Raw genomic sequence first — 26,327 nt, 5'->3', positions numbered from 1 at the left:
TTCCTATGAATAAAAGTAGCCTTGAGTCAGCTAAAGATCATGTTCACTGTTTTTCCAATACAAAATATCTGATCATATTCATGTGTTGTTAAGCTTCAATTGCCAATGGTGTAACAATCTTGTGACCATGATCTGCTTGAAGTGTTCGCATTCAAGATCCGAATAGCCAAAAGTTAACAAACAGGAAAGAGATCTGGATTCCGAAGAAGAATGAGAAGGAGAAAATATGAAAAAAGAATAGACATAAAAATAGATCAATTTATCTTGGGGAAAATCAGAAACATCAGAGAGATTCCCATTATAGACGTAGTCTGTCATTAACCTGAAATTCAGGGTTCTGATGTCCCTGTCTTGCTATCATCATTTGCTTCCGTTGATCCCCAAACAAGAAATTTACTGCCAGCAAAACATAGAGTAACCAAATCATGTGGTTCTTTAATTCTACAAAAAAATGTCAAAATACAATATCAAATTGGGTATGAGAAACATATACTGATAATAATGTTCTTAAGACTACTAGACTAGCTTCACGGATGGAAGCTGGAACATCCACCTCGGCTAATCTGAAGAGCAGAAGATTCACTCTCCGAGCAATGCAACACCTCCATTGCCATTGTAATCAGAAAAAAGGGCTGCCTGAATCGCTGATAGCTCCATCAAGTTGTCTAGGTGAATTTTCACAAAAGAAGATGCAAAAGAACCAGCAAAATTGTGACTCACTTCGCGTACTCAACTGACCAAGCACTGATTGATAGGTCAAAAACGTCAAACAAAAGAATAGCAAATTGAATTGAAAAAGATAGACAATGTTCTTAAGACTACTAGGCAAGCTTCAGAGTGGGAAGCCAGAGCCTGCCCCTCAGCTAATCTAAAGAGCAGAAGATTTAATCTCTAATCAACACAACACCTCCATTCCACTGAATCATAACTTGTTCCATAATTTTCATGATTTTAAGACTGAAAAACATAATACAGGAGATATTTTGTTTAACCAAACTTAAATCAAATGACAGCAAACATTATTATCACAAGAAAAAACTGAGTTCCATAAAGATGATTAATGAACATTCGCACGGGCAGGGCTGTCCATCCATAGGTCCCTTGGGTAGGCAACCCGCAACCAAAACACAAAGGAAACTAAATTTGTAAGAAACAGGTAGATCATCCTTAAGACACTGTAAAAGAAACCAAATTGTGTTCGAAACAGATAGAAAATGTTCTTAAGACGAGCGTCAGTGAGGGAAGCAAAGCCTCCCCCTCAGCTAATCTGAAGATCAGAAGATTTTAGATTTGACCGCTAGCATTCGACAGTACAATGTGTGCAGTTTTAAAAAAATACTGTATACATCAGGGCATTCCTACAGATGTGAAGGAGTGTATGCCAAGAAAAAATACCGCAAAAGAAGTACAACAAGAAGAAAGAATAATCATTTTGATTTGCAACACTACGATAAAAAATATGCAATTTTAACAATAACTCGCTTCCGCACTGAGCGCATCAGAAGAATGAAGTATTTAGTTTGATCATCATCAGACAGCTTTATCCAGTACAAAAAAAGATCTCGAAAAGAAATAGTCCCTCAACAGATTGGTATTTTTCCAGACAAGGTTGAAACTTAAAATTGCACAAGTGCTAAGCTTCAGTTGCAAATGATGTAAACTGATGCATCTTTGGATCAATCTTGCTGTATGTTTAATGTTGCAGCTGATTTGCTTTGCATATTGATCTGACCAAACAATGAGCAACCAAAAGATTATCAAATTAAGCAACACAACACCTCCATTGCCAATGTAATCGGACAAAGAGGCTGCCTACATCATTGCTCATTCAGTTATTACAACCGAGGATGTTAGAAAAGGGAGACAAGGATTATATCATCACTGCAGCAGTTACAGTCTAGCTGTGTTTATTTTCCCAAAAACTAGGAAGAGCCTTCATAGGCTGTACCAAACTGTAATGAAGAAATCATAAGAAAAATGTGAGTGGGCTCAGATACAAAAGAGATGTTCATATCACGACTGCCCACAAAGGGAAGTCTCATAATGAGCTGGGTAATAGTATCATCATTGCAAAAATAATCAAGGCCCCATGCCACGACTACTACAGGAACAAATTCAGTGGTCTCTCAAAGGGTTTTCTCAACAAAGACTTGTCAGTTGTTTGGTCACTCAAAGATCAAGTACAGTGGACTCTGCTAAAATCATGTAAATTGCTTTGTCAATCAGAATGCATAATATGTTCATCCGTTTGTTTTGGCAATGACGCTCTTGTGGTTGATAAACATAGGTGTTCTTCTGCACCAAGCTATGAGATAGCGCATCAGAACTTCAGAAGAACAAAAGAATTTAGTTTGATCATCACCGAACAAAACTAACTGAGCTTTCTGCAAGTTTAATCCTCCAAAGCACGTGCAATGCTGGCTTTCTTCCGCCAAATTAACGAGCTACAGACTCAGGAACTAAAATCTCTGAGAAATAAAAATATGTACGATGTTAGAAATGTGCCAGAAGACAGGTAACATGACGCGGTTTGACAGAGCGTCATGCTGTTTAATACTGGCCGGTGTTTCCATTCATCTATGCTTCCCTCTACGGGATGACCAAACTGTTATCAACAGGCCATCCTTCCAGTTGTGAAGCAACAAACACAAAAACAATTTTCCATCTCAAAGTACAAGCAGAGAAAACATGAAAAAAATAGCAAATCTTGCAGTGGCAAGAACAAATCAAGCATTTCCTCAGTTCAGGTCTCCAAATTGCTTCCGCACAGCGCCATGAGATAGCACATCAGAAGAACGAAAGTATTTAGTTTGATCATCATCGGACAGCTTTAAGCATTAAATCAAAATCTCAAAAGGAAATTGTCCCTCAGAACATTTGCACGGATGCATCAACAGATTGGTATTTTTTTCAGACAAGGCCGACATTTAAAATTCCACAAGTTTTGCTAAGCTTCAAATGATGTAAACAGATGTCATCTGTGGATCAATTTTAGCTGTATGCTAATGTGATTTGTTTCGCATATTGAACTGACCAAACTCTGATCAACCAAAAGAATATCAAATTGAGCATTGCCATTGTAGGGCCCCATCTGCAAGCCTTTGGGTTAGTTTCATGTTCATTAACAGTTCACCATTTTTCCTATCCTATAAATAAAAGTAGATCCAGGTCAGTATGTTCATTGTTTTTAGATAAAAAATCTCTGTTCACTTTCATGTAAATGTTATTAAGCTTCAGTTGCCAATTGTGTAACTGCTTTATATATCGTTGGATCTATCTAGCTGTATGCACGATGAGGCCGACCATGGGCTGAGCATTGCCATCCAAGATCTGAATTGCAAGAGCATATTCCAAAGAAGACTGATTGAAAAGGAAAAAACAGATCAATTTAACTTGGGGAATCGAAAACATCAGAGAGATTCCCATTATAGACGTAATCTGTCATAACCCTGAAATTCAGGGTTCTGATGTCCCTGTCTTGCTATCATCATTTGTTTTCATGGATCACCAACCAATTATTGAATTACCATTTCACAAACAAAAAAGGTCAAAATTAAAATCGGGTATGAGAAACATACTTATAATAATGTTCTTAAGACTACTAGACCAGCTTTCAGGGAGGGAAGCAGGAGCCTCCCCCTCAGCTAATCTGAAGAGCAAAAGGTTTACTATCCGAGCAACGCAACACCTCCAATGCCACTGTAATGATAAAGAGGCTGCCTGAATCATCGCTCGTCACAGAACTACAATGTTCGACAAAGTTTGTAACGAGGGCTATTAGATGTTCTTAAGACTACTAGACAAGCTTCAACGAGGGAAGCAGAGCCTCCCACTCAGCTAATCTGAAGAGCAGAAGATTTAATCTCCGAGCAACGCAACACCTCCATTGCCATTGTAATGGACAAAAGGGCTGCCTGAATCGTCGCTCGTTGGGTCTGATTTGCAAGACTGAAAATTAGAAACAAAAATTCATTGGCTATACATAAATCAAATGTCAGCAAAAGTTTCAACCTCACAAGAGTTTGAAGCAAGATGATTGAAGAACAATTTGCTTTATAGTGTCCGAAGGCAAACTTGGTAGACACAGCACGGGAAGGGCTGTCCATCCATAGGTCCCTCGGATGGAAAACAGAAGGTTATGATAAAGATGTATCCATAGCAACAGATGTGACAGAACCAGGAATATCACACATCCACAAAATCCACAGCGTCTCGTCACTGTGCGAAGATTAAATATTTGTTAGAGAGGCCTCAACGAGGGAGATTCAACACCTCTCTGCTGGGATCTTCACCGAAAGAAAACAAAATTAACACGGAAAGAAAACCACAAAGGCTATGCTCAAGGGAGGACACTTGCAGTGGAGAGAAGCAGCTGTTGTTTACAGTGTCATATGGCACTTCCTATGGTCTGAGAATCTTCACAGGGATAATTTAAGTTGAACGAAATTAACAATGCAAAAACTACAGAAGACCTGAAGCTATTGGTTTTATGCCTCAGAAAGCCGCAAAAATATCGTCATTGGGTATCTGACGGTAATTCCAACATAAAGCTAATCATCATGGGCTTCAATTGTATTATAGATCTAACTCAGAAGACAAGATAATAAAAAATGATGAAAACAAGATGTATCATCAGAATACAGATGACTTCTCATTCACAGAAAATTAAGCATCATGTCAGAAGGTATCCTAAGATTGTTTCAATGTTTCAGAAAAAATAACACTGAAATCTGATGGATTCAGTTGCAAAGATGACATCAGATGGGCTGCTCAAGCTGCCCTCAGATCAAGTGTTGGATTATGCATCAATACTTCCTCACAATCCAAACAGATCTTGTAGATGTAAGAAGAAGCAACAAAGATTGTACAAAGATACAGAGTTGCTCAGTGGTGGCAATATTTAATAGGTTCAATTCTGCCAGCGATGTCATCAATGCTTTTAGAAGAGGGAGCTTGTTATCCTCATTGCAACTACATCCTCCAATACAAGCAAAAATAAATAAACACGAAAAGAAGCATGGAAGTGAAGGATCCAGAGATAAGAACAATGAACAACAGTTTTAATAAAAACTCAAGTGTCAGATGGCTCGGTTCAGCAGGATAATTGGCATACAAATCAACTCCTGAGAGAAAACCTATGATTTGGTCTGTTGAGCTTGAATATTTACAAATCGTAACTGCCATCACCCTAGGAAAATAAGTAGAAAATAAAATAAAACCAATTGTTCAAAATTTCATGAGTCAGATTAGTATGTCAATCAGCACAGATCCACCAAAGCGGATCCTAAGACTGGGGCGACAAATATGAAATCATCACCCTCAAACTGGTTTGGAGAATCATTGCAAAGATCAAAGTATGTACTGTACTGTAGATGGTCAACCGACATTGCCGACAGTGCCGTTTAATAAAAGATCCCCCCAAAAATATGAAATTCCAATTATTACTCCTCAGTCATTTTTTTGTTATTCTATCACTTCTCTTTTTCTTGACTTGTCTAGGCACAATAATTTCATGAACAACTACTATGTGAGAGGTTCTGTGTCAGTAGAATGGCTTTCCAGTGTTCAATGGCATTAAGATTACAGTTCTGCACATACTTATATGGAGCTCCTTAAGAACTTAGCAATTGATAATCACACCTGAAAGATCATATTGAGTAATTGTCACATCACTGCTCCAAACTCAAGTAAATAAAACATTCTCCAAAATTATTCATCAAATCAAAATAACTTTACTGAGTAGAATATGGTTCCTCGTATGCATTTTTAACTGAAATTAAAGAGGAAAGCAAAAGTTAGCGAAGGACTGCTTTGTTAATGTAATCACAGTTTGGTCATCTGAGCTATGCGCTTGTCATAATCAGCCTACCCAAATACTACTAGTACAAAAACAATCAGATTTTGACCTCATTGCTAATTATGCTTTCCACATGAAGAGAATTGAGACATGCTTGTCTATTAGTTTAGTTCATCTATAGGCCAAACAGCAAAAGTAATTAACATTTCAAACCAATTATATGCTTGAGTATGTACTAAGAGGACTCGGAATATGGGTGGTGATATAGCAGGATGGTCGGCAAGGCAAATAAATGCCAGTTACGACGAACGAGACCAAATATCAATCTTCACCGTCCTCGAAGGAATTCAGACATCTACATTTTATAACTTAGTAGCATAAAAATGTAAAATACAATAAAAAAACAGACTAAAGACTAAATTTTTTGATTCCTCTGAAAAAGGGTGAGGTTGAAAAGGCATCCAATAGGAGCGAAAGACCATTTTTGTTCAAGAAATCACAAATTGCTCATATGAACTATGCACTTGTGATCATCATTCGACCTTGGCAAACCAACAAGTCAAGAGACAATAAAAAAATGACAGAAAAAGACAAGGAATCGAGGAATCATGGTGCCTCAGAAGGAAGGCAGTAGGTTATGTAATCATTAGTGATTTCATTGAGAAAGGTTCACACTAATCATCATCGGCATCACGCAACCAAGAACACGTCAAATAAAACTGCATATTAAGAAACGAGCAAGATCATTGGCCTCATAGAGAAGATTAGATCGTTCCACATGAAGAAAATTCAGACATATGCTTGTCTATAATTTAGTTTAATCCTCGGCCACTAATAAACCAAACCAAAACAAAAATGTTAGGGGAAATAAACAGAAAGCAAAATTAAGAATCCAATGTGAAAGAAAAATACCTCTAGACGTTGCAAACTCAGATCCATCGAGAAAACAGTGGGCAGACATGGGACAGTGCTCCCTGAATGAAACCAACAAAACACAACAACATTTAACAAGATTAAAGCATCAAAGAAGAGAAGGCGGAATAAATAGATCAAGAAATGAAGTCAACAAAGTAAAATAGAATAAAGATAAATTGGGGATTTCATAAGGCTCAGACATCCAAGGAAGGAATTAGCAGCATTAGCTCTCAAGCCTGGCAGGGCGAAAGCTCTTAGGCGGCAACTGCGAATGTTTTGAGAAACAAGCCTTTAATTTATCATCATTGCCATAACACATCATCAAATAATCAAATCATATTGATCACAACTGATTAACTACTCATAACAAAAAAATCATCACAATAACAGGCACTATGGACCGGCCAAATACAAAGCTAACAAGATTAAAGAGAATCTCTCGGAGACCCGCTTAAAATCACGCACACAGCTGAACCAAACCAGCTGCAAATGGAACCACAAAGGCTATGCTCAAAGGAGGACATTTGAAGTGGAGAGAAGCAGCTGTTGTCAGCACTTCCTATGGTCTGAGAATCTTAACAGGGATAATTTAAGATGAACGAAATTAACAATGCAAAAACTACAAGACCTGAAGCGATTGGTTTTATGCCTCAGAAAGCCGCAAAAATATCGTCATTGGGTATCTGACGGTAATTCCAACATAAAGCTAATCACCATGGGCTTCAATTGCATTATATAGATCTAACTTAGAAGACAAGATGGTAAAAAATGATGAAAACAAGATGTATCAGAATATAAATGACTTCTTATTCACAGAAAATTAAGCACTCTCTCAGAAGGTGTCCTAAGATTGTTTCTATGTTTCAGAAAATATAACACTGAACTCTGACGGATTAAGTTGCTAAGATGACATCATATGGGTGGCTTAAGCTGCCCTCAGATCAAGTGTTGGATTATGCATCAATACTCCCCGAGATCCAAACAGATCTTGTAGAAGTAAGAAGCAACAAAGATTGTACGAAGAAACAGAGTTGCTTAGTGGTGGCAAGATCTAATTGGTTCAATTCTGCCAGCAATGCCATCAGGGGCGGAGACAGCCCAGTGGGCCGCCCCAGGACGCCTTTGTACACTGTAGCAGATGTCTACAGTAACTACTACAATATACACTGCGTATGGGCCTCACAACCCAGGCCTGGGCCCTGGGGGCCTGGATCCGCCCCTGAATGCCATCAATGCTTTCAGAAGAGGGGGCTTGTTATCCTCATGGCAACTACTTCCTCCAATACAAGCAAAAATAAATAAACACAAAAAGTAGCATGGAAGTGAAGGATCCAGAGATAAGAACATTGAGCAGCAGTTTTAAGAACTCTGTCAGATGGCTCGGTTAAGCGGGATAATCGGCATACAAATCAACTCCTAGGAGAAAACCTGTGATTTGGTCTGTTGAGCTTGAAGTTTGCAAATCGTCACTGCCATCACCCAAGGAAAATTAGAAAAGAAAATCAACCCAACTGTCAAAATTTTCATCTGCTGAGTCAGATTCAGAAGTATGTCAATCAGCAAAGATCCGCTAGGGGGATCCTAAGACTGGGGCGACAAATATGCAATCATCATCCTCAAACTGGTTTAGAGAATCATTGCAAACATCAAAGTATCTATTGTAGATGGTCTACCAATTCAAAAACAGCTAACTATGCTAGTGCCACCTAATCAATTCTGTCATTTCTCTATTATCCCAACAAGTCTCTTTTTCTTGAGATGACAATAAGTTCATGAACAAGTACTATGTGAGGTTCTACCTAATGTGTAGTAGAACGGGAGTTCTGTACACAAAGCTAGGTAAGAACATAGCAATTAAACAAACCGGAAAGATAGAGTGATTGCCTCGCCACTGCTCCAAATTCGAGTAAATAAAACATTCTCCAAAATTATTCCTCAAATCGAAATAGCTTTACTGAGTAGGTATGGTTTCTCGTATGAAATTTTAACTGAAATTAAACAGGGAAGCTAAATTTCATCAGCTACAAGCTCAAGACTACTTTGTTGATGTAATTACAGTTTGGTCATCTGTGACTATAAACATTTGATAGTCAGCCTACCTCAGACACGTTATACTGGTACAAAAACAATCAGATTTTCACCTCATTGCTAATTATGCTTTCCACATGAAGATAATTGAGACATATGCTTGTCCATTATGTCAAATAAGCAGGATTGTCGGCAAGGCAAATACTGTATCAATCTTCACCATCCTTTACAACAAATTCAGACATGAGGTTGCAAAACATAACAAGCAAAATAACACACAAATTGTTTGAGAGGGAAGGGTGTAGGGTCGTCAGATAGGAGCGAAAGACTATTTTTGTTCAAGTAATCACGATTTGATCATATGAACTATGCACTTGTGATCATCATTCGACCTTGGCAAACCAATAGCGCCAGAGACAAACAAGAACAAAACTGGCGAAAAAGGACGAGGGAACCAGGAATCGTGGCGCCTCGGAAGGAAGGCAGTAGGTTATGTAATCATTAGTGATTTCATTGAGAAAGGTTCACACTAATCATCATCGGCACCACGCAACCACGGAACGCATCTAATAAAACTGCAGATCAAGAAACGAGCAAGATCGCTGGCCTCATAGAGAAGATTAGATTGTTCCACATGAAGAGAATTCAGACATATGCTTGTCTATATAATTCATTTTAATCCTCGGCCACCGATAAGCAAAAAAAAAAACAAATCAAGAACAGAAAAAACAAGAAAGAACAGATCAGGTATTTGTAATCCGATGCACAGTTACGACGAACGAGACCGAATATCGATCCCCCACCGTGCTCAAACCCAGATGGGAACAGAAATCCCCCGGGAAGGAGGAACGGAAAAGAGGTTCAGAAACCAGACAGATCGAGATCGAGATCTGCAGGAGGACTGAGATGGGAGGTGGCGGCGTGGGGAAGAAAGCCTGTGATTATATAGAGGGGCTCCCGTTAGGGCAGATTACAGGGGCGCCCGGCCGACTCGTGCCGTTGGATGCGTTCGGTGTAGTAATCTGCTCGGCCCGTGAGCCCAGAACTAACGGGGCCGACGAACCCATCGCCTCGTTGCTTTGTTTTCAGCCCCCCTAAGAAAAACTTTGTTTTCAGCCCTAAAAAAAACATTACTTTGCCCCTAGAAAAACTATTTATTTTTGAAATTTGTATGTACATATGTATGTATGTATCAGCGCAGTTCATAAGGAGATAAAAATACGGAATTCATAAATATCTGACGTCATATTTTAACAAATTCAGCGCAGACATTGTTTGTACCATTGGATCAAGTAGCATGAATCTTAGAACAACTGTGGCCGCCATGTCAGACGAACAAATCGTTCGCTACTCGGCCTCTCCGCTTCCCCACTTGTCGTCCATCTGATGCTGGATCTCGCCGAGATGACGCCGCAGCCCACCGCTATGCATTCGTCGCTCCATGACATGGTGGTGACGACCGCAAGCCCGCCTCCATCTCTCGTTGGATCCGACGCTAAGCACGACTGCAGCAGCCTCGAAGGTGCTCGCCTCGCTGGGTAGAACAAGTCGAAGGAGGAGGCCGACGATGCTCGAGACCTCAGCTCGAGCTCGACCACCACGGAGGCACGCTGAACAAGGCCCGGCGTTTTTGATCCATTCCCTGCAGGTAGCATCCTGATCAACCCCTTATTTTTTTTTCCAGTCATTATCTTCAAAATTGTCGTGTCTTAGGCCCAATATAGGCACAACAAAAAATTGTTAAGTATCACTTTTTAATTCTTTGTGTAACTTATCAATAAAGGCATGGCAACTAAAAAGCATATGTTGCTGTGACGGCAACTTTTTTTTGAACATCAAAACAGACACAAGCACTCATATACACGCGCATACACTCATCCATATGAAGCACACATGCACACTCTACCCCTATGAGCACCTCCGAAAGACTGAGCTAGCATATCATCTTGAGATTTACGAAGTCACCGTAGGCGCCTCGTCGTCGACGGAAACGTCTCCTCCCACTGAATGTGCATCACCGGAAATCCTGAAATAAATTCAGAAATAAATGCGAGCACCAGGATTTGAACCTTGGTGGGCTGGGGATACCACAGTCCTACTTGTTATGTTTTTGTCATATGTATTCGAATAATTGTTGCAATCAAAACCGACCAAAACTAGGCGTTCTTGCCATGTGCATCTTAGTTTGTGTTATACATTGTTTTGCCGTATCATTTGCAAACAAATGTGACATTTTTTTCCTGAAATAGTTAGTTCGGTTTTTTCCCCATGGCTTTAAGTAACAGCAAATGCTACCACGGGCTTTTTCTTCATATGATATGGCAATTTTAAGAAGGATGATATGGCAAATTTCAGAAATTATATTTTTTTCTGAAAAGTGAGATTTTTTTAGTTAAAATTGTATTATTTTTGTCACATGGCAATTTTCCTTCAAATGGCATGGCAAATTTGAGAACAGTTTTGTCTACTTACCAATTTGCCATGTGTCCTATATGCTCAAATCCCAAAAACTACGTATACAACATTTGTTCCAAGTTTTGTCATGTACCAAGGCAAAATGCTACTATGCATCGGATTTTTTGGCACAACATGATGGCGATTTTTTGCATGCCCATGTATTTTTTTTCCTTTTTTTAATCACAACATTTCATCGTACATAGGATGCACATTCATTTGAGCATTCCATGCCAAAAACATGTTTGTGATTCCAAAATTACAAGTAGGCTCCAACTTTTTTTGTTATTATTTATGGACGTATGACACATTCTAGTTTACAATGCCCCCCCCCCCTACAAGCTCTAGTTCTACAAAAAAAAATGTGGATTGGTAATATGGCAATTTTCTAGAATAATTATGTATGAAACATCTTTTTTGGAATAGACACACAACAAATGTATGAAAAAATGATATTCTGAACAATTTACCTTTTAAGAACGTGGCAAGTTTACTCCGTAGCATGGTAAAATTACTTGGCAAAATTAGTTTATTGCCATGGTAAATTTCTACTTTTTATTTTCCATGGCAAATTTACCTTTTTATTGCCATGCAAAATTTATTTATTGCCACAACAATTTTTAATTTCTTATTTGCCATGGAAAAATTAGCTTTATTGCCATGGAAAATTTACTTTTACATGCATGGTAATTTTTACTTTTCATTTTCCATGGCAAAATTACCTTTATTTGCCATGGCAGATTTACCTTACACTCATGGGAATTTAATTTTCACCCGCTCATGGGATTATTTGCTTCCTTATGGATCATGCTAAATTTACTGTATGAAACATGGCAATTATCACTACACAATATATGCTACACTTTTTTGTGTGTTCTGTGTGATTGAATATCATACGGGGAAGGTTAGACAAATGGGTGGTGAGAAGAAAAGTGAAAGATGAAACTTTACATCCTTTTTAGGTACTCACTCCGTCCCAAAATAAGTGTGTACTAAGATTGAGACATTTATTTTAAGACGGAGGGAGTAGTATATAGTAGAGAATTGGGAGGCCAGCGACTATTGGGTCGGCCCAAGTAGCTTCCCACATGCTCGTTCAATTTTCTTCTCTGCTTCTTTATTCGTTCACACACACAAAAATGCTTCTTTATTTGTTTGTATTTTTACTTTTATTCATACTTTCGAAAATGCTCTAAGTACATATATTTCACTGAAGGATTTACTTAATTTTAAGAAAAAGTCCACCTCGAATTAGAAAAATGTTAATACAGTGTAATTTTTTTGTTCACTCAACTTGTTAAAAAATGTTGGTGACATTTAAAGAATGTTCACGCACCTTAAAAAAGTTTTTAGTGCTTAAAAAATTATAAAATGTAAAGAAAAATGTTCGTGAAATTCAGAAAAAGGTTTCATAGCATTCAAAACATGTACTCCCTCCGTTCCTAAATATAAGTCTTTGTAGAGATCTCACTAGGTGGACTACATACGGAGTAAAATGAATGAATCTAAACTTAAAATGTATCTATATATATATGTATGCGGTTTATAGTGGAATCTCTACAAAGACTTACATTTAGGAACGGAGGGAGTACATGACTAGCTTTTAAAAAATGTTCTCGTGTTTCAAACAAATGTTGGTGACATTTCAAGTATGTGTCTATGCGAAAATCAATGTGATAGGACTTTTAGCACAGTTGGTGCGATCTGCAGGGATGAGGTAGGAGCTTGTTTGGGTGCATCAGCAGTGGCGATAAGGAACATTAGCAAGTTCTTGAAACAATGGCTATCAGGGAGGTGCAAGCCCTTGTGGAGGATCTCTATATACCTATAATGATCATTGCTCCAGATTGCAAGGTTACCATAGATGCGATTAAGGAAGGAAGTGGTGCAAGCTTTGGTGCCATAGTTCATGAAATAGTAGCTAGAGCCAGTAGGTTTCCGGTTTGTGTGTTTAGTCATGAGTATAGAACCTCAACTATGGAGGCTCATAATCTCGTAAAGTATGCTCTTCTGTAGGATCCGGCCATCATGTTTGGTTAGGCTAGCCCGTTGATCTTGTCTTCGTCCTTGTAAATATTGTGACGCCCTAATAAAGCTTTGTGAGATTCAAAAACAAAAGCAAGCACACGGTCACACACAGCCTGCGACCCAGGAGGGTGTTTTTCCTATTCAGCGTCTATGGCGTAGTTTCCTATTTTTTCTTCATTTTTTTTACACTATTATTTCTTCAACTCGGCGCACACCTCTGCTGTTTCCAGGTCTCAGCCCATTTTTTTTCTCGTTCGTCAAATTTACTAGAGGACGCAGCGGGTGTGCGAGGTTTCGCGAGCCGCTTGTACATTTCAGTTTTGGAAAGCTGCTAGAAGCTTCAAGTCTGTTTTTTTTTGTTTTTTCTGCTTTCTTCTTTCAGTTTTCCCTCCAGTTTTTTCATTTCCTTTTTCATTTATCCTCCTTTTCTGTTTTCTTATTTTCATTTTTTATTTTGTCAACATTCGTTTTTCAAATATGCGTTTTTTTCAAATTCATGAACTTTTAAAAAATTCATGAATGTTTGTCCAATGCGTGAATTTTTTACAAATTCAGGAAACATTTGTCCAACGAAGGTTTTTTTCAACCTCATGAATTTACAAAAAACACCAACAATTTTCAATTTTGCAAACTTTTTAAAATTCATGAACTTTTTAAAATTCTTCAACAATTTTCAAATCCTTGAACACTTTCAAGTTTGTGAACATTTTTTTCAAATTCGCGAAGGCAGGGCAGTGAGCCAGAAGCGGCAAATGGCAGCCAGCGACGCCCCGATCCGGGAGTAAACAACCGGGAAATATAGGTGGACTCCGACAGATTCAAATTCCAACAATGTGCAACTCATTCACTTGAAAGCAACAACAAAGAACAAAAGTTGTGCTCCAACAGCGACATTACATTTATGATTCCACCAAAATATTTGATTCAGCTACGATAGGAACTGCAGTCGTGTCAACAGTATAAAACACACGTGGGAGAAAAATGTACCAGGCTTCTTCTTCTTCTTCTTTGGCGGTACATTAGAGTTCCAGCAAATTTTATTAGTTGGCAAACATAGAAAACATACTTTTGCTAGTTCATGCGTCATAGTGTTTGCAGAGCGACGACATCGTATTTGGAAAGCCACATTTTGAGTTTAAATTCCAAGTCCTCAATGACTGGAACATGAGCACATCGAAGAATCTGCTCTTCGCACATCAATGCCACGATGTAGCACCTGGTGCATCCGGCCAGCTCTGAAGCTATAATAAAAAAGAAAACAGGTTGTGTTAAATGTCAGTTATGTTTTCAGTTTGCAGTCTCCATCTTGCGACTTGCGTCGGTACTTGCTGAATGAATTGAGTTGATTTGGTAACTCTTGGGAAGATGCTTGAGCCCTACAATATTTTGGTTCTCTTGTCAGGATAAATTTGATGTTGCCGTGCTCATAGCGTTGCTCGTTGCCCGGATTCGATGCTGTGGGAATAACCTGCAACTTGATCTGTCAGCCAGTTATAAACCGAAGAGTGGTATTTGAATGGGGTCCTTTCAGAATATATGAGTTCATTCTTGGCATACACAGAGTAATACAATTGGTACAATGCCTGGTCAAGTGTTGTTAGTGTCTTAAACCTTTGTCACAAGCCATGGTTGAGACCTGACTTGCCTGATTTTGTTTGTCGCCGCAACCTGAGACCTGAATGCCACCATGTTTATTAAACAGACCACATGAGAGGTGTCAGCCATCCTAGTAATATCATATCATTCCCCACTCTCTCGATCGACAAGAATCCATCCTCATCTGTTTTGTAGATCCATAACATCTCAATGAAAGTATGTTTGTAAACCGTAAGCACACCGGGTAGTAGGATCAACCTCTACTTTCTCGATCCAGAAGAAACCACTCTCCTCTGTTTCAGATTCAGTTCAAGGTCGACCCATCAAACAGAAGGAGAAGTAGACTCGATGCATTCTGTTAGCCTTGAGATAGCCAAGGAATCTCAAGTCCAATCACCTGATTGATTACAATGAACATGATGACAATAAACATCTCTATCTAGCTAGAACAAACTACAACTACTCTATCTAGCTAGAACACACTGCAGCATATCACATTCAGGCTGCAAAATTGAGATTCAGCAAGCGAGTTCAGAGATCACAGTTGCTTCATCTCTTCTGGTTCCCAGCTGAGGAGGGGCCATGGTTGCCTCTAACAAGCTTCACGATCACGCTAGCCAGCTCCTTGCTCCCGTCCTCGCCGCGCCCACCGGCGGGCACAGGCACACCGCCGGCGCGTTGCTGCTGCTGCCGGTACTGTTTCCTCGTCCTCTGCAGACGCCGCTGCTCCTTCTTGCTCGCCCTCATCTCCAGCGACCACGCCGTCACGTCGTCGATGCGCTCCAGGGCCTCCCTCGTCAGCCTCTCCGCCTCCCTCGCCAGCGCGGGGTACTCGTCGCAGCGCCTCTTCTTAGCAGGAGCAGGGGCAGCGCGCGGCACCGGCGGGACTGGCATCTTGCTCCCCACCGCCGCCGTCGCCGCCGTGGACGCCGCGCCCACGTCGGGCACCGGGTCGCGCCGGGGCGGGGCGACGACGGCGGGCGTGGCGCCCCAGACCTCGAGCGAGAGCGCGTACATCCGGAGGCCGTGCCCGGGGGCCGGGCAGCCGGTGCCGGCGCAGAGCGCGGCGTCGGCCTCCCTGAACCGGCGCCGCAGGGCCCGGATCTTGGCCTCCACGTCCCCGAGGCTGTAGTCCGTCCTGCTGAGCCGGCCGAAGAAGGTGGCGACGAGGTCGGCGCCGCGGGGGAGGCCGCCGTGGCTCCAGAGGTGGGCGCGGAGGGACTGGAGGATCACCGCGTCGTCCTGCTCGGACAGACGGCTGCCGTCCACCGGTGCCGCCGGTGGGCGGACGTCGACCGGCACCGGCCGAACAGAGCAGGCGGTGGCAGGCGCAGGCGTTGGGTGCTCGTTTGCGGTGGGGGCGTTGGCGGCGCCGGCGCGGCGGACGGAGGTGGAGGAGGAGGGCGGGGGCGCGCTGGCCATGGCGAGTGGACGGAGGCAAGGCAAGCGGGCAGGTTTCGTTGGCCCTGGCCGTGTGGCGGGAGGAGGCTCTGGCTGTTTTGGAAAGCGCGGGTGCGCGCTCTCGGTTTGCCGCGCGATCGGCCGGTTTCGCGCCAAACATTACGTTACATTTGTGTGCTGCAGAGCATGTGAAGATGGCGATTCTGAGCACGCCCCGCCAGGGCGCATCTGAATCTGACGGCACTGCCTCCATGTCCATCTCCAAGTTGTAGTCGACAGCAAGATCTTGCACAGCTTGTAGTACGTAGCCAAAAGGTGGGTTGAAGATAGCGGAGGAGAGTACGCTCATAAGTACAGGAGCAGTGGTAAATATTAAGTGCGCATCTGCACGCAGAGCCTTCAATGGGACTCGCCTCTCATCGTGACTGTAGTACTCCCAAGCATTTCAAACTGCCTGTGCAGCCAGCAGCAGGAGACGCGAAGAGACGACGAGAGTCTCAGACACAAATGTGAAATGGTTAAAACTTAGGGCACCGCTAGGCGCCCGCGCACCGGCCGAATGTTTTGGCCGGTCTGCTCCCAGCCGCCCGATCTGTTGTGCAACACCGTCAGATTCAAGCTCCTCTACTATTTTTTTTACCTTGTCCTCGTCTCCCCGAGCGCTCGCCGTGCCGACCGCCCGTCAGGGCCGCCCCACGCTCCGGCACTCAGCTCGCCCCGGCCGCTCGCCGCCCCGGCCGCCGGTTGGAGCTGACCGCTCGCCGCCTCGGCCGCCCGTCGGAGCGCCATGGATGCAGCTCCGCCTCACCGATGATTGGTTCCAGCAAAAAACAGAGATGCCCCGTGGTAGCATTTTCCCGTGTCAGTCGTAGCAAATGAAGACAACGGTTGCAGCAAAAAAATCCATCGGTGTCGCCATTGTAGTAAAAATGTTAATCGGATGTAGCAAAACACAGCGCCAATGGTAGCAAAAAACGAGGATGTTGCAACAAAAATGCCGTCCTCGTCGTCGCCGGTCACAGTTGTAAAAAAGCACCATGGCCGCATGAATGGATGTAGCAAAAACACAGACGATAGTAGCAAAAAATTGACACGGTTGTAGCTTTTATCTCAATGGTTGAAGCTTTCCCCCTCTACGGTGGAAGCTTTTCTGTAAACGATTGAAACTTTTTTTCTTTTTGAGCAGCGTCTGGGTGAAAACTTTTCTCTATCGTTCGGTTGAAGCTGTTTTCATCAAAGTTTGTAGCATTTTATATAGATGGTTATAGCTTTCCTCGATAGCACTGAACGCTTACAACTTTCCGTATATACGGTTGAAGCATTTTTAATCTTGGGTTGAAGCTTTTCTGTCAACGGTTGCAGCACTCGCCAGCCTGTTCCAGCAAATTTGGGCCGCGGGGTGCAGTCCTGCCATGGCTGGTTGCAGCTCCGGCGTGGCCGGGTCCGGCGAGGTAGGGAGAGCTCCGATGCACGCGGATCCGCGCGGATCTGGTCGAGGGCGGGCAGATCTGCTGAACGGCGGCGCGCCTGGAAGGCCTGTGGCGCGGGGCGATGTGTTGACCATGGCAGCGGGGAGAGAGAAAGAGAGAGATGCATGAGAGGAAGAAGAGAAAAGGGAGGAGGATTAGTCGTCTCGGGTCCATCGCGTCACGTGGTTGCTCGTGAGTGGGTCGCATCACGCGCGCGTGGACTGGACCGGCCGAAGCTTCGGCCGGTGCCCCGGCCCCAAACGTTTCCCTAAAACTTAACAGAAAAAAGGGTAAACACACCCGCCAAGCATAAAAAGGAAAAAAGAAAAATCCATGACAGGTGGGGCCCACCATAGCCATGAGAGGTCAAAGCTGACATGGCATTGCCCAGTCAGCAGTCAACACAGTCAAAACCGGTCAGTACAGTCAAAACAGTTTAGAAGTAAAAACGAGAGGGGAGTGAATGATGAAACAGATTCTCATTGATTGAAAATTAGGGCCATATATATGTATATATACCCCAGTATAAAGGCGATTTACAAGGAGCGGTTGCCAAACTAGGCAACCGACATAAGCAGAGATTATCCCCTAATTAATCTAATTAATTTATTCATAACAAAAACCAGTCAACATTGAGCAGGGTTGATTCCCTAACAGAGTGGCAAGTTAAGGTTGCGGGAGAACCGGTTTTGAAGTGTTGTTGAATTCTATGCCATGTGGCTTTCTATTTAACAATCTTTGCAGGGTCAAACTTGTGTTGTGCGTCTGGGTTGATGTGGTCACGGTTTCTCCGGCAGTCGGCTCCGATGGGCCGCTGCCACAGCCCTCGAAGAAGGTCCGGTCCGATGCGTGCACGCTTTAGCTCACTAGGATGTTGTGAATAATGGAATTAGTCGTGAACCAACCTATGGTTGTATGGTTAGAGGGACTGTGGTATTTTCAATCCATCAGGGATTCAAATCCTGGTGCTCGCATTTATTCCTGAATTTATTTCAGGATTTTCGGTGATGGGCATTCAGTGGGAGGAGACGTTCCCGTCGAAGTCTTTCATAGGTGTTCATAGAGGTAGGGTGTGCGTGTGTGCATTCATAGAGATGAGTGTATGTGCGTGTATATCAGCGTTTTGTGTCAGTACTGATGTTCAAAAAAAGACAATGGAATTAGTCACCTTACATAAATACTCTCTCCGCCCCATAATGTCTGAAAAAACATCTTACATTATGAGACGGAGGGAGTAACTCATGAGATATTGAATTTTTGAGTGATCTATTTTTCTTGTTGCTTCAACCTTCAAACAAGTTTAAGAAAAATGCCTCAGAGAGCCCTGGAAATGAGGCTTGAAATGAAACCCTTGCTTGACTGCGCGAGCAAGGAAACCGATGCTAGGAAAGTAGCAGTGCACGATCCCCATCCCTCATCAGCCTTTGACAAGGCTAGGCCATATGCACCAGCAGTGAGCCTGGCTATTACTTCCTCCGTTCTCAAATATTTGTCTTTCTAGCCTACGGATGTATGTAGACATATTTTAAAGTCTACATACACTTTAAAATATGTTTACATACATCCGTATGTTGAGTCCATTTAAAATGCCTAGAAAGACAATTATTTAGGAACGGAGGAAGTAGTTAATTAGGACCACCACCACCGGTCGGTGTCACGCCTTGAAGCAACATCCACCCCGAAACAAAACAGGGAGGCCGTTTGCGTACGGATTCAGAATCCAGGATTCATTAGCCCGCATCTGGCTGATTTATTTTGAGAATCAATCTGCTACATGTACCATTTTACATGCGCCCCCTTTGCTACTGGAACGGCGACGGATGAACACGTCGACGAGGAGGAGGGGCAGCACCGCCGCAGTCGAGGGTCGGCCGACGAACCACAAGGGACGGCTCGTATGCCTTGTTGCGACGAATTTGCTACTTCTCCAAAGTCTTGTGAGCTTTCTATGCATATTTTCTAGGGCCTCTTTTAGAAAGAAAAAAAAGGTTTATCTACGATGACACTATTCATTCATTTGGTTCAAAGGAACTGGCGATAGAAAAAGTGCAACAATTTTTTTTCCGTAGTTTGAGTTTCATAGGAAAAACAAAGGAATTCTCGTTTACTTACATTCCGCCGAAACCTCTTCTCCCTTATATGCGAAAAAAAAAGAGCGAGGCAAAGACCATAATATAAGAGGTCATAATCTTAATTTGAACATGCCCGGTTTGTCCATTCTCGCGAATCAAACGCACAATTATGCAAAATCACTGCGTTCTCGCAACGCTTGCTTTTTGCAGACGCAATTCTACCGCATTCATGCGTTATTTTTATCCTTTTTTATTTAAATCCTACAAATCAAATCAAAGGGCCCCTAAAGAAAAGAAAAGAGAAGGTCACGTGACCGGGAGCGCCGAAGACGCCGTCGTCCCAACCACCGTTCATGTGTGTTTTCCGCAGCTCCCTGGTCTTTGCCGAATGCCGATACATACACACATACACACATTGATACAATACGTGCCCAGGTCCGTGGCACGCCCACAGCACGCACATGCGCGCCGGGCCAGCCAGCCACCGCTCGCCGGAACAGCCGCAACAATGCCCGCGAAATGGACCCCTCCACTCCCCGCCCGGCCACCTCCACCTACCGCCAGCTCGGGCAAACCCTACTACACGCCCCTGTCCCCCCTCCCCGATCTCCATCGGAGCCGGATCCCCTGACGTACGGCCACCTGACGTTGGGCCACTGACGCGTGGGTCCGGGTCCACACGTCAGCGAGTGCGCCGTACGCCAGAGGAGCTGCGTCCATCTCCATCACCCCATCGTCCTCATCATCCCCATCTCCATTACAGCCATGATGATTGATTGCCGCAGCTGGTAAGCACCACGGTTAACGAGGCAAGTGCATGCAGCCTCGCCCAGCTCCAGCTCGAGCAGAGCAGAGCTCACTCCCAAACCCTACTACTGGAGCTCACTTATTTCCAAGCGAGCTCCCCACTGTCTGCACAAGACCATCCTCACCATAAACAATAGGAATAATAAATTCGAGGAGGAGGAGGAAAAAAACAAGGCGAGGTCACAGGCCACGGGCTCAGCTCGCTCGCATCTCTGCTTGTGCTGCCCCCTCGCGCGCCTGATGCGCCGCAAGAAGCACTTGGACCGCGCTGGCGGCGGCGGCGGCGGCACCGAGCTCTTCATCTGCTTCACCTCCCGCCCCTCCGCCTCAGGGCTGCGACCCTCCGCCTCCTCCAAGGCATTCAGCCCCGGCCGCAGCGGCAGCAGCGCCGGAGGAAGCGGGAACGGTGCTGCTGGTGCCGGCGGTGCTGCCGACGCGGCGCCGGCGGCGCTGCTGCGCCCGTCGCTGAGCAGGCGGCTGAGGAACAGCGGGAGCCTCAAGGGCGGGCAGTCGCCCATGTTCCCGCCGGGGACGGCGTCGGGGGGCCGGCGCGGGCGGGGCGGGATGGAGCCCGCCGAGCCCTCCTCGCCCAAGGTCACCTGCATCGGCCAGGTCCGGGTCAAGGGCGGCAAGCGCAAGCCCAAGCACGCCTCCTCCGCCGCCGCGCTGCGCTCGCGCTCCAGGCGCGGGTCCGAGGCCAGCTTCCGCCGCGGGGCGGACGACCGGGACGGCGCCGGCGCCCTCCACCCCGGGGCCAAGAACCAGGGCTGGGTCTACCAGATCCCGGTCAACATCTGCGAGGCGCTCAAGACCTTCGGCTCCTGCGGCGGCCGCTCCCTCTGCTCGCCCTCCCGGGAGCGGGGCGGGGGCGCGCCGCGCTCCGGTGCCGCGGGGGACAAGAAGCGCCGCCGCGCCCCGGCCGGCGGGAGCTGGCTCTGCGGCGCCGCGGTGGCCAGGTGCCTCCTGGCGATCCAGGAGGAGGAGGACGACGTCGGGAAGGGCTCCGCCGTCGGGCCCGCCGACGAGGCCCGGGAGTCGCAGGTGGGGCTCGTGATGCAGGGCTGGGACGTGGAGGACGAGGAGGGGGAGGAGGACGAGACCCGCGTCGTCGTCGGCGCGGTGGAGGTGGAGAAGGAAGACGAGATCTTGCTGGTCGGGGGCAAGGAGGAGGAGGGGAGGGTCAGCGTCTGCATCCCTCCCAGGAACGCCCTCCTGCTGATGCGCTGCAGATCCGACCCCGTGCGCATGGCGGAGCTCGCCACCCGCTTCTGGGGTTCCCCCGCGGCGGCCACCGCCAGCGTCGGCCAGGTCGACAATGAAGGGGACGGCGGCGTCCAGGAAGAAGAAAAAGAGGAAGGTGAGGCCAATGGGGAAAAGGAGTGTGCAGAGGAAGCTCGGAATTCAACTGTTTCCGCCGACGGGGAGGCATGCCGCGAGCGCGGCGGCGTGGTTGAAGACGACGGCGGCGAGGCAGGGGATGCAGGTCAAGCGGGGTCTGAAGACGAGAGCTCCAACCACAAAGATATTGGGGAAGAAGAGAATGATGGAGGCTGCAGAGGAGATGCAGAGGAGAAGGATGAGCCTGTGGAGGCTCAAATTGTTCGCAAGGACGTAGGCTTGGAGGTTGAAGCTGCCAAGAGCGAGAGCCAAGCGCCGGCAATGGTGGAGGCTGTGGCAGGCACCAAGGAGTCTGCTGATGTTCCAAGAATGGAGGAGGAAGAGGTGAAGGGCAGGAGGTCAGTCGGCAGCTGCTCCCCATCCACAGCACTGAAGGAGGACCGCAAATTGCGGCGGCTGGGCAGCACCAGGAGGCGCGTTTCCACCAGCAGCAAGGCCTCCTCGAGCAGCGATCGTGTCGACAGGCGGCACAGCTTCTCGGCCGAAATGGAGGCGCGGCGATCGAGCTTCTCGAGCTTGAAGGACTCGAGGAGGGCAAGCTTCTCCATCGACAGGGATGGACGGAGGTGGAGCTTCACCATTGAGCAGGAGCACCTTGTCACGGAGCCTAAGGTTTTGACGGCATCCAGGAAGGGGAAGAAAAATTCGTCCGAGGCCGAGTCGGAGAAGGACTGCCCTGTTCTTGTTGCTGCACCAAACAGTGTGGAGGAAGCCCAAGAGTGCAATGAGGATGGGAAGGAAGAGGCCACAAATGATGATGGTGAGGAAGAAGGAACAACAGCACAATGTGTCGAAATTAAAACAGAGGCTGAGAAGGTTGAGACCGGAGTCGACGAGGAAAAGGTCGTTGAGGTGAAGCAGGAACAGAGGAAGAAGAGCGGCGAGCTGCCGGACTGCCTCCTGATGATGATGTGTGAGCCCAAGCTCTCCATGGAGGTCTCCAAGGAGACATGGGTGTGCAGCACCGATTTCGTCCACTGGAAGTCTCACCAGGGCCAGAATCGTCGCCAACAAAATGCTGCTGCTACCGACAGCAATGCTGCTGCGTCGGAGGAGACGAAGGATGATTCGAGCAATGCTCCTGATACCAGCGTCGCGAAGGACACAGAAGAGAGCATCGCACCAGCATCGGCGAACCCTGCGTCTATGCAACCGCACGCTGCCCCGAAGCCACAACCGAAGCCAGCCGTGGAGCAGAAGCTCAAGCTGGAGCTGCCGAAGGTCGCTGCCGGCGTGGCGGTGTATGCGCCGCTCGTCCTGAAGCGGTGCAAGTCGGAGCCGCTGCGGTCGTCCGCGCGGCTGGCGCCCGACACTTGCTTCTGGAAGGAGGACCGGCACCGGCCCCTCAAGGCCACTGGGATAGGCTTCTGATCCTCGAAAAACAAGACGGAACCTGCTGGTACGCCCGCTTTTAGCTAGCTAGTTAGTGACCCCACGTTTTTATGAGCCATGTTATGTAATAACTGTAGTGAGCTTTGTTGTTGTGTAATTGTAGTGAGCTTGTTTTTCCATGCTTGGTACCTGCTGTTAGTTATGTGATATTGTGATGTGGACAAGGGATATTAAGCAAGTTACTACATGAGATGAGAATAGATTAGGGAGGAGTATGTGTAAAAATCTCTGAGGTTTGCTTTGCTTTGCTTTGTTGGGTGTGCTAATTCCTTCCTTTTCCCCTTATGATGGATGATCTTGCTTGCTTGTTGGATCCAGAAACCTACCAATTATATGGTGCTATTAGATGAAGGGGAAGTGGTCGATTACTGATGCCTTTTGTTGTTGTTGAAACCTGGGAATAAGCTGCTGTTGCTGTGGATGTTGAGGTTTTTGGCTGTGTAGTGTACTGATTACTGAACCAAGTGGGGCACATAAGAGAGTAGAAGTCGAGTCTGTTGTCGGCTTAAAACTTGCGTGGAGGTAACATGCGTCCTCGTGCTGACCGAACAAGAGCATGCTGTTACCAGCTTGCTCTCCATAGTTGAACTGGTTTGCACTAGCAACTTAATAATGACCTGAGTAAAGAAATTACCCCGAGTGGGTTGGTTCTGCTGTTGCTGCCGCTGATCCTTTTCCAGTGTATCAGTGGTTGTACGATTGTTGTTTCAGTCGGACTGTGACCGTCTCAATACAAGTAGCTTGGTGTTGGTATGAAGACTGAATTATGAGGTTCTTGGGACGAAGTGGTGCGCTGGCTGTGCAAACGGCTGCTACTGGAATGATCTTGGACGCCCAAGAGGACCTCTTTTTCCGAGAGCGCCATACATGCAGTCGCCTTCGTATGAAACTCAAGGCTGGCTAGCCGACGCGCAAACTCAGAGCCACCGTCTAGGCTTTGATTATTTTTCATTCCTCTCTTCCAGCACTTTGATTGGCTTAATATTTATACATTTAGCATATCAACCAAAGATACACATAATTTTTAACAAGTTGCATGAACGAAAACACTTAAAAAAACCAGCGACGCGTACAAATAACACATTGTTAGCGTGTGTCTGCATCGGCCCCTCTCCTTCAGCGTGTGCACCATCTCCTTGGTTCTCCAAGGTTCCTGGAACGTATGATCACCATTCATGTCTTCTCCCAAAATTACCACGCCACTGGATCCATCATCCTTGAATCCAAGGTGTGAACCGATTTCTCCGTTGATACCTGTTCAGTTGTCGCCTGACGGCTGACGCTCCCAAATTTCCAGGCTACGCACCTCCATCTCTTTCTGACGTCGTTAGCTCTATCTTCCATAGCATCACATATCACCCTCTTCTCTTGGATGTCCTTCTCCTCCATCTCTAGTTTTTCTTAGTAACTCTCCTCGGCTCGACGTACCCTTTTCTTGTCTTCATCAACTCACCAGTCTTTTCTTTTCATAGCCTCCACCTCTCCTTCTCTTTTGAGACTCCATTCTCTTTTCTTCCTTATGACGGGATGACCTCTGCTAGACGTCGGAGAGTGAGACTTCTAGGTACCCTTTCCCTTTCCTCACCACCACCATCATCATCTTCACCGTCCTCTATCACCGGAGAGGAATTGTTGCAATTCCCACTTTTTGGATTGTTTGTCATCATTCCTTACCTTTCACTGCTTGTGGCCTTCCAACAAATTCCAATAATGTTGGAGGCCAAACGATTTGCCTTTCGACCTTGCCATTTGTCGGTACCTCGCTTGGGCTATGTATCTCGCCGGACACATACAATAGATCAAAATGTGACAAGATGCGCCCTCAATAGCTTGAGCAGGATGAGGGCACGATTGTAGGACATGAAAACTTAAAACTATACATTTCCATTTTTTTACAAAAAGTTGTCTGGGGATGTCGAGAATTTCGTCACTCTAGATGAGTGCAGAGTTGATGATATTCCTCAACTTCGGGATGATGAGAATGAGATTCTCACAGCCCCATTCTCTGAGAAGGAAGTGTATGAGGCGATTGCCCAAATGAAGAATAATAAAGCACCTGGTCCGGATGGTTTCCCAGCTGAATTTTATAAGAAATGCTGGGGTATTATTAAGGGTGACTTGATGCCTATGTTCCATGATCTCTTCAATGGGCACTTGCAACTTTTTAAGCTTAACTTTAGCACGATCACGTTGTTGCCAAAAAAGGAGGAGGCAGTCCGCATTGAGTAGTTCAGGCCGATTTGTCTGCTTAATGTGAGTTTTAAATTTTTTATGAAAGTTGGCACGAATCGTCTCACATAGATCGCACAATCTGTGGTTCAGCCAATGCAGACTGCTTTCATGCCAGGACGGCACATCCTGGAGGGGGTGGTCGTGTTGCATGAAACTCTTCACGAAATCCACTCGAAGAAGCTGGACTGAGTCATCTTTAAAGTTGATTTCGAAAAAGCTTATGATAAAGTCAAGTGGCCATTCCTGCAGTAGGCCTTGCGTATGAAGGGATTTGACGAGGCATGGAGGAAGCAAGTTGAATCCTTTGTACAGGGAGGCGGGGTCGGTATTAAAGTTAATGATGATATTGGTCATTACTTTCAGACGCTTAAAGGATTAGGGCAGGGCGATCCCATGTCTCCAATCCTTTTCAATATTGCCATTGACATGCTAACCATTCTTGTTAACGGAGCAAAGCAAGATGGTCAAGTGGGTGGTCGTATCCCACATCTAGTGGATGGTGGGGTGCCTACAATATGCCGATGACACCATTATTTTCATGGAACATGACCTGGATAAGGCCAGAAATATGAAGTTAGTGATTTGTCTTTTTGAACAACTATCTGGGCTCAAAATTAATTTTATAAAAGTGAATTGTTCTGCTTTGGATGCGCCAAAGAGGAACAAGAAAACTACAAACAATTGTTCGGGTGTGAATAAGGTACGCTCCCCTTTTCGTATCTAGGGATCCCAATTCAC

The 26,327-nt window shown here is 45.2% G+C and overlaps 1 protein-coding gene, 23 non-coding genes and 4 pseudogenes across 24 annotated transcripts; 1 reads left to right on the top strand and 27 right to left on the bottom strand.

Moving 5' to 3' along the window:
* Positions 1 to 277: 277 nt before the first annotated feature.
* Positions 278 to 371, bottom strand: LOC119351053. Its single transcript, XR_005169597.1, has one exon. It is a non-coding gene; the product is annotated as a small nucleolar RNA R44/J54/Z268 family (small nucleolar RNA).
* Positions 372 to 500: 129 nt separating this feature from the next.
* Positions 501 to 638, bottom strand: LOC119351096. The gene has a single exon (XR_005169636.1). It is a non-coding gene; the product is annotated as a small nucleolar RNA snoR77 (small nucleolar RNA).
* A 167-nt stretch (positions 639 to 805) lies between these two features.
* LOC119351105 lies at positions 806 to 909 on the bottom strand (annotated as a pseudogene).
* A 1,075-nt stretch (positions 910 to 1,984) lies between these two features.
* LOC119351514 lies at positions 1,985 to 2,073 on the bottom strand. The gene has a single exon (XR_005169999.1). It is a non-coding gene; the product is annotated as a small nucleolar RNA SNORD29 (small nucleolar RNA).
* Positions 2,074 to 2,497: 424 nt separating this feature from the next.
* On the bottom strand, positions 2,498 to 2,643 carry LOC119351143. Its single transcript, XR_005169674.1, has one exon. It is a non-coding gene; the product is annotated as a small nucleolar RNA snoR137 (small nucleolar RNA).
* An 89-nt stretch (positions 2,644 to 2,732) lies between these two features.
* Positions 2,733 to 2,828, bottom strand: LOC119351551 (annotated as a pseudogene).
* Positions 2,829 to 3,404: 576 nt separating this feature from the next.
* On the bottom strand, positions 3,405 to 3,498 carry LOC119351048. The gene has a single exon (XR_005169594.1). It is a non-coding gene; the product is annotated as a small nucleolar RNA R44/J54/Z268 family (small nucleolar RNA).
* An 87-nt stretch (positions 3,499 to 3,585) lies between these two features.
* LOC119351099 lies at positions 3,586 to 3,722 on the bottom strand. The gene has a single exon (XR_005169639.1). It is a non-coding gene; the product is annotated as a small nucleolar RNA snoR77 (small nucleolar RNA).
* A 58-nt stretch (positions 3,723 to 3,780) lies between these two features.
* LOC119351094 lies at positions 3,781 to 3,916 on the bottom strand. Its single transcript, XR_005169634.1, has one exon. It is a non-coding gene; the product is annotated as a small nucleolar RNA snoR77 (small nucleolar RNA).
* Positions 3,917 to 4,270: 354 nt separating this feature from the next.
* Positions 4,271 to 4,428, bottom strand: LOC119351639 (annotated as a pseudogene).
* A 58-nt stretch (positions 4,429 to 4,486) lies between these two features.
* Positions 4,487 to 4,567, bottom strand: LOC119351078. The gene has a single exon (XR_005169619.1). It is a non-coding gene; the product is annotated as a small nucleolar RNA snoR77Y (small nucleolar RNA).
* Positions 4,568 to 4,625: 58 nt separating this feature from the next.
* On the bottom strand, positions 4,626 to 4,725 carry LOC119351046. The gene has a single exon (XR_005169592.1). It is a non-coding gene; the product is annotated as a small nucleolar RNA snoR31/Z110/Z27 (small nucleolar RNA).
* Positions 4,726 to 4,733: 8 nt separating this feature from the next.
* LOC119351129 lies at positions 4,734 to 4,826 on the bottom strand. Its single transcript, XR_005169664.1, has one exon. It is a non-coding gene; the product is annotated as a small nucleolar RNA snoR31 (small nucleolar RNA).
* A 54-nt stretch (positions 4,827 to 4,880) lies between these two features.
* On the bottom strand, positions 4,881 to 4,976 carry LOC119351504. The gene has a single exon (XR_005169991.1). It is a non-coding gene; the product is annotated as a small nucleolar RNA R30/Z108 (small nucleolar RNA).
* Positions 4,977 to 5,081: 105 nt separating this feature from the next.
* On the bottom strand, positions 5,082 to 5,185 carry LOC119351067. Its single transcript, XR_005169609.1, has one exon. It is a non-coding gene; the product is annotated as a small nucleolar RNA Z107/R87 (small nucleolar RNA).
* Positions 5,186 to 5,238: 53 nt separating this feature from the next.
* Positions 5,239 to 5,321, bottom strand: LOC119351119. The gene has a single exon (XR_005169655.1). It is a non-coding gene; the product is annotated as a small nucleolar RNA U31b (small nucleolar RNA).
* Positions 5,322 to 6,038: 717 nt separating this feature from the next.
* On the bottom strand, positions 6,039 to 6,134 carry LOC119351625. The gene has a single exon (XR_005170067.1). It is a non-coding gene; the product is annotated as a small nucleolar RNA Z43 (small nucleolar RNA).
* Positions 6,135 to 6,249: 115 nt separating this feature from the next.
* LOC119351577 lies at positions 6,250 to 6,343 on the bottom strand. The gene has a single exon (XR_005170053.1). It is a non-coding gene; the product is annotated as a small nucleolar RNA snR60/Z15/Z230/Z193/J17 (small nucleolar RNA).
* A 66-nt stretch (positions 6,344 to 6,409) lies between these two features.
* On the bottom strand, positions 6,410 to 6,487 carry LOC119351081. The gene has a single exon (XR_005169622.1). It is a non-coding gene; the product is annotated as a small nucleolar RNA U83 (small nucleolar RNA).
* A 415-nt stretch (positions 6,488 to 6,902) lies between these two features.
* On the bottom strand, positions 6,903 to 7,023 carry LOC119351478. The gene has a single exon (XR_005169968.1). It is a non-coding gene; the product is annotated as a small nucleolar RNA SNORD14 (small nucleolar RNA).
* A 123-nt stretch (positions 7,024 to 7,146) lies between these two features.
* Positions 7,147 to 7,298, bottom strand: LOC119351638 (annotated as a pseudogene).
* Positions 7,299 to 7,354: 56 nt separating this feature from the next.
* On the bottom strand, positions 7,355 to 7,435 carry LOC119351079. Its single transcript, XR_005169620.1, has one exon. It is a non-coding gene; the product is annotated as a small nucleolar RNA snoR77Y (small nucleolar RNA).
* Positions 7,436 to 7,600: 165 nt separating this feature from the next.
* On the bottom strand, positions 7,601 to 7,692 carry LOC119351133. Its single transcript, XR_005169667.1, has one exon. It is a non-coding gene; the product is annotated as a small nucleolar RNA snoR31 (small nucleolar RNA).
* Positions 7,693 to 8,086: 394 nt separating this feature from the next.
* LOC119351069 lies at positions 8,087 to 8,189 on the bottom strand. Its single transcript, XR_005169610.1, has one exon. It is a non-coding gene; the product is annotated as a small nucleolar RNA Z107/R87 (small nucleolar RNA).
* Positions 8,190 to 8,244: 55 nt separating this feature from the next.
* LOC119351121 lies at positions 8,245 to 8,330 on the bottom strand. Its single transcript, XR_005169657.1, has one exon. It is a non-coding gene; the product is annotated as a small nucleolar RNA U31b (small nucleolar RNA).
* A 712-nt stretch (positions 8,331 to 9,042) lies between these two features.
* LOC119351573 lies at positions 9,043 to 9,136 on the bottom strand. The gene has a single exon (XR_005170049.1). It is a non-coding gene; the product is annotated as a small nucleolar RNA snR60/Z15/Z230/Z193/J17 (small nucleolar RNA).
* A 71-nt stretch (positions 9,137 to 9,207) lies between these two features.
* On the bottom strand, positions 9,208 to 9,285 carry LOC119351083. Its single transcript, XR_005169624.1, has one exon. It is a non-coding gene; the product is annotated as a small nucleolar RNA U83 (small nucleolar RNA).
* An 11,262-nt stretch (positions 9,286 to 20,547) lies between these two features.
* LOC119349590 (uncharacterized abhydrolase domain-containing protein DDB_G0269086-like) lies at positions 20,548 to 23,608 on the top strand. Its single transcript, XM_037617646.1, has one exon. It carries the CDS (start codon positions 20,808 to 20,810, stop codon positions 23,334 to 23,336), a length of 2,529 nt encoding a protein of 842 aa, XP_037473543.1. The 5' UTR covers positions 20,548 to 20,807; the 3' UTR covers positions 23,337 to 23,608.
* Positions 23,609 to 26,327: the final 2,719 nt, after the last annotated feature.

The sequence above is a fragment of the Triticum dicoccoides genome, chromosome 1B, assembly GCF_002162155.2.
Source record: "Triticum dicoccoides isolate Atlit2015 ecotype Zavitan chromosome 1B, WEW_v2.0, whole genome shotgun sequence".
Lineage (NCBI taxonomy): Eukaryota > Viridiplantae > Streptophyta > Magnoliopsida > Poales > Poaceae > Triticum > Triticum dicoccoides.
The sequence above is the reverse complement of the archived record's forward strand: the minus strand, read 5'-3'. Positions and strand labels throughout refer to the sequence as shown.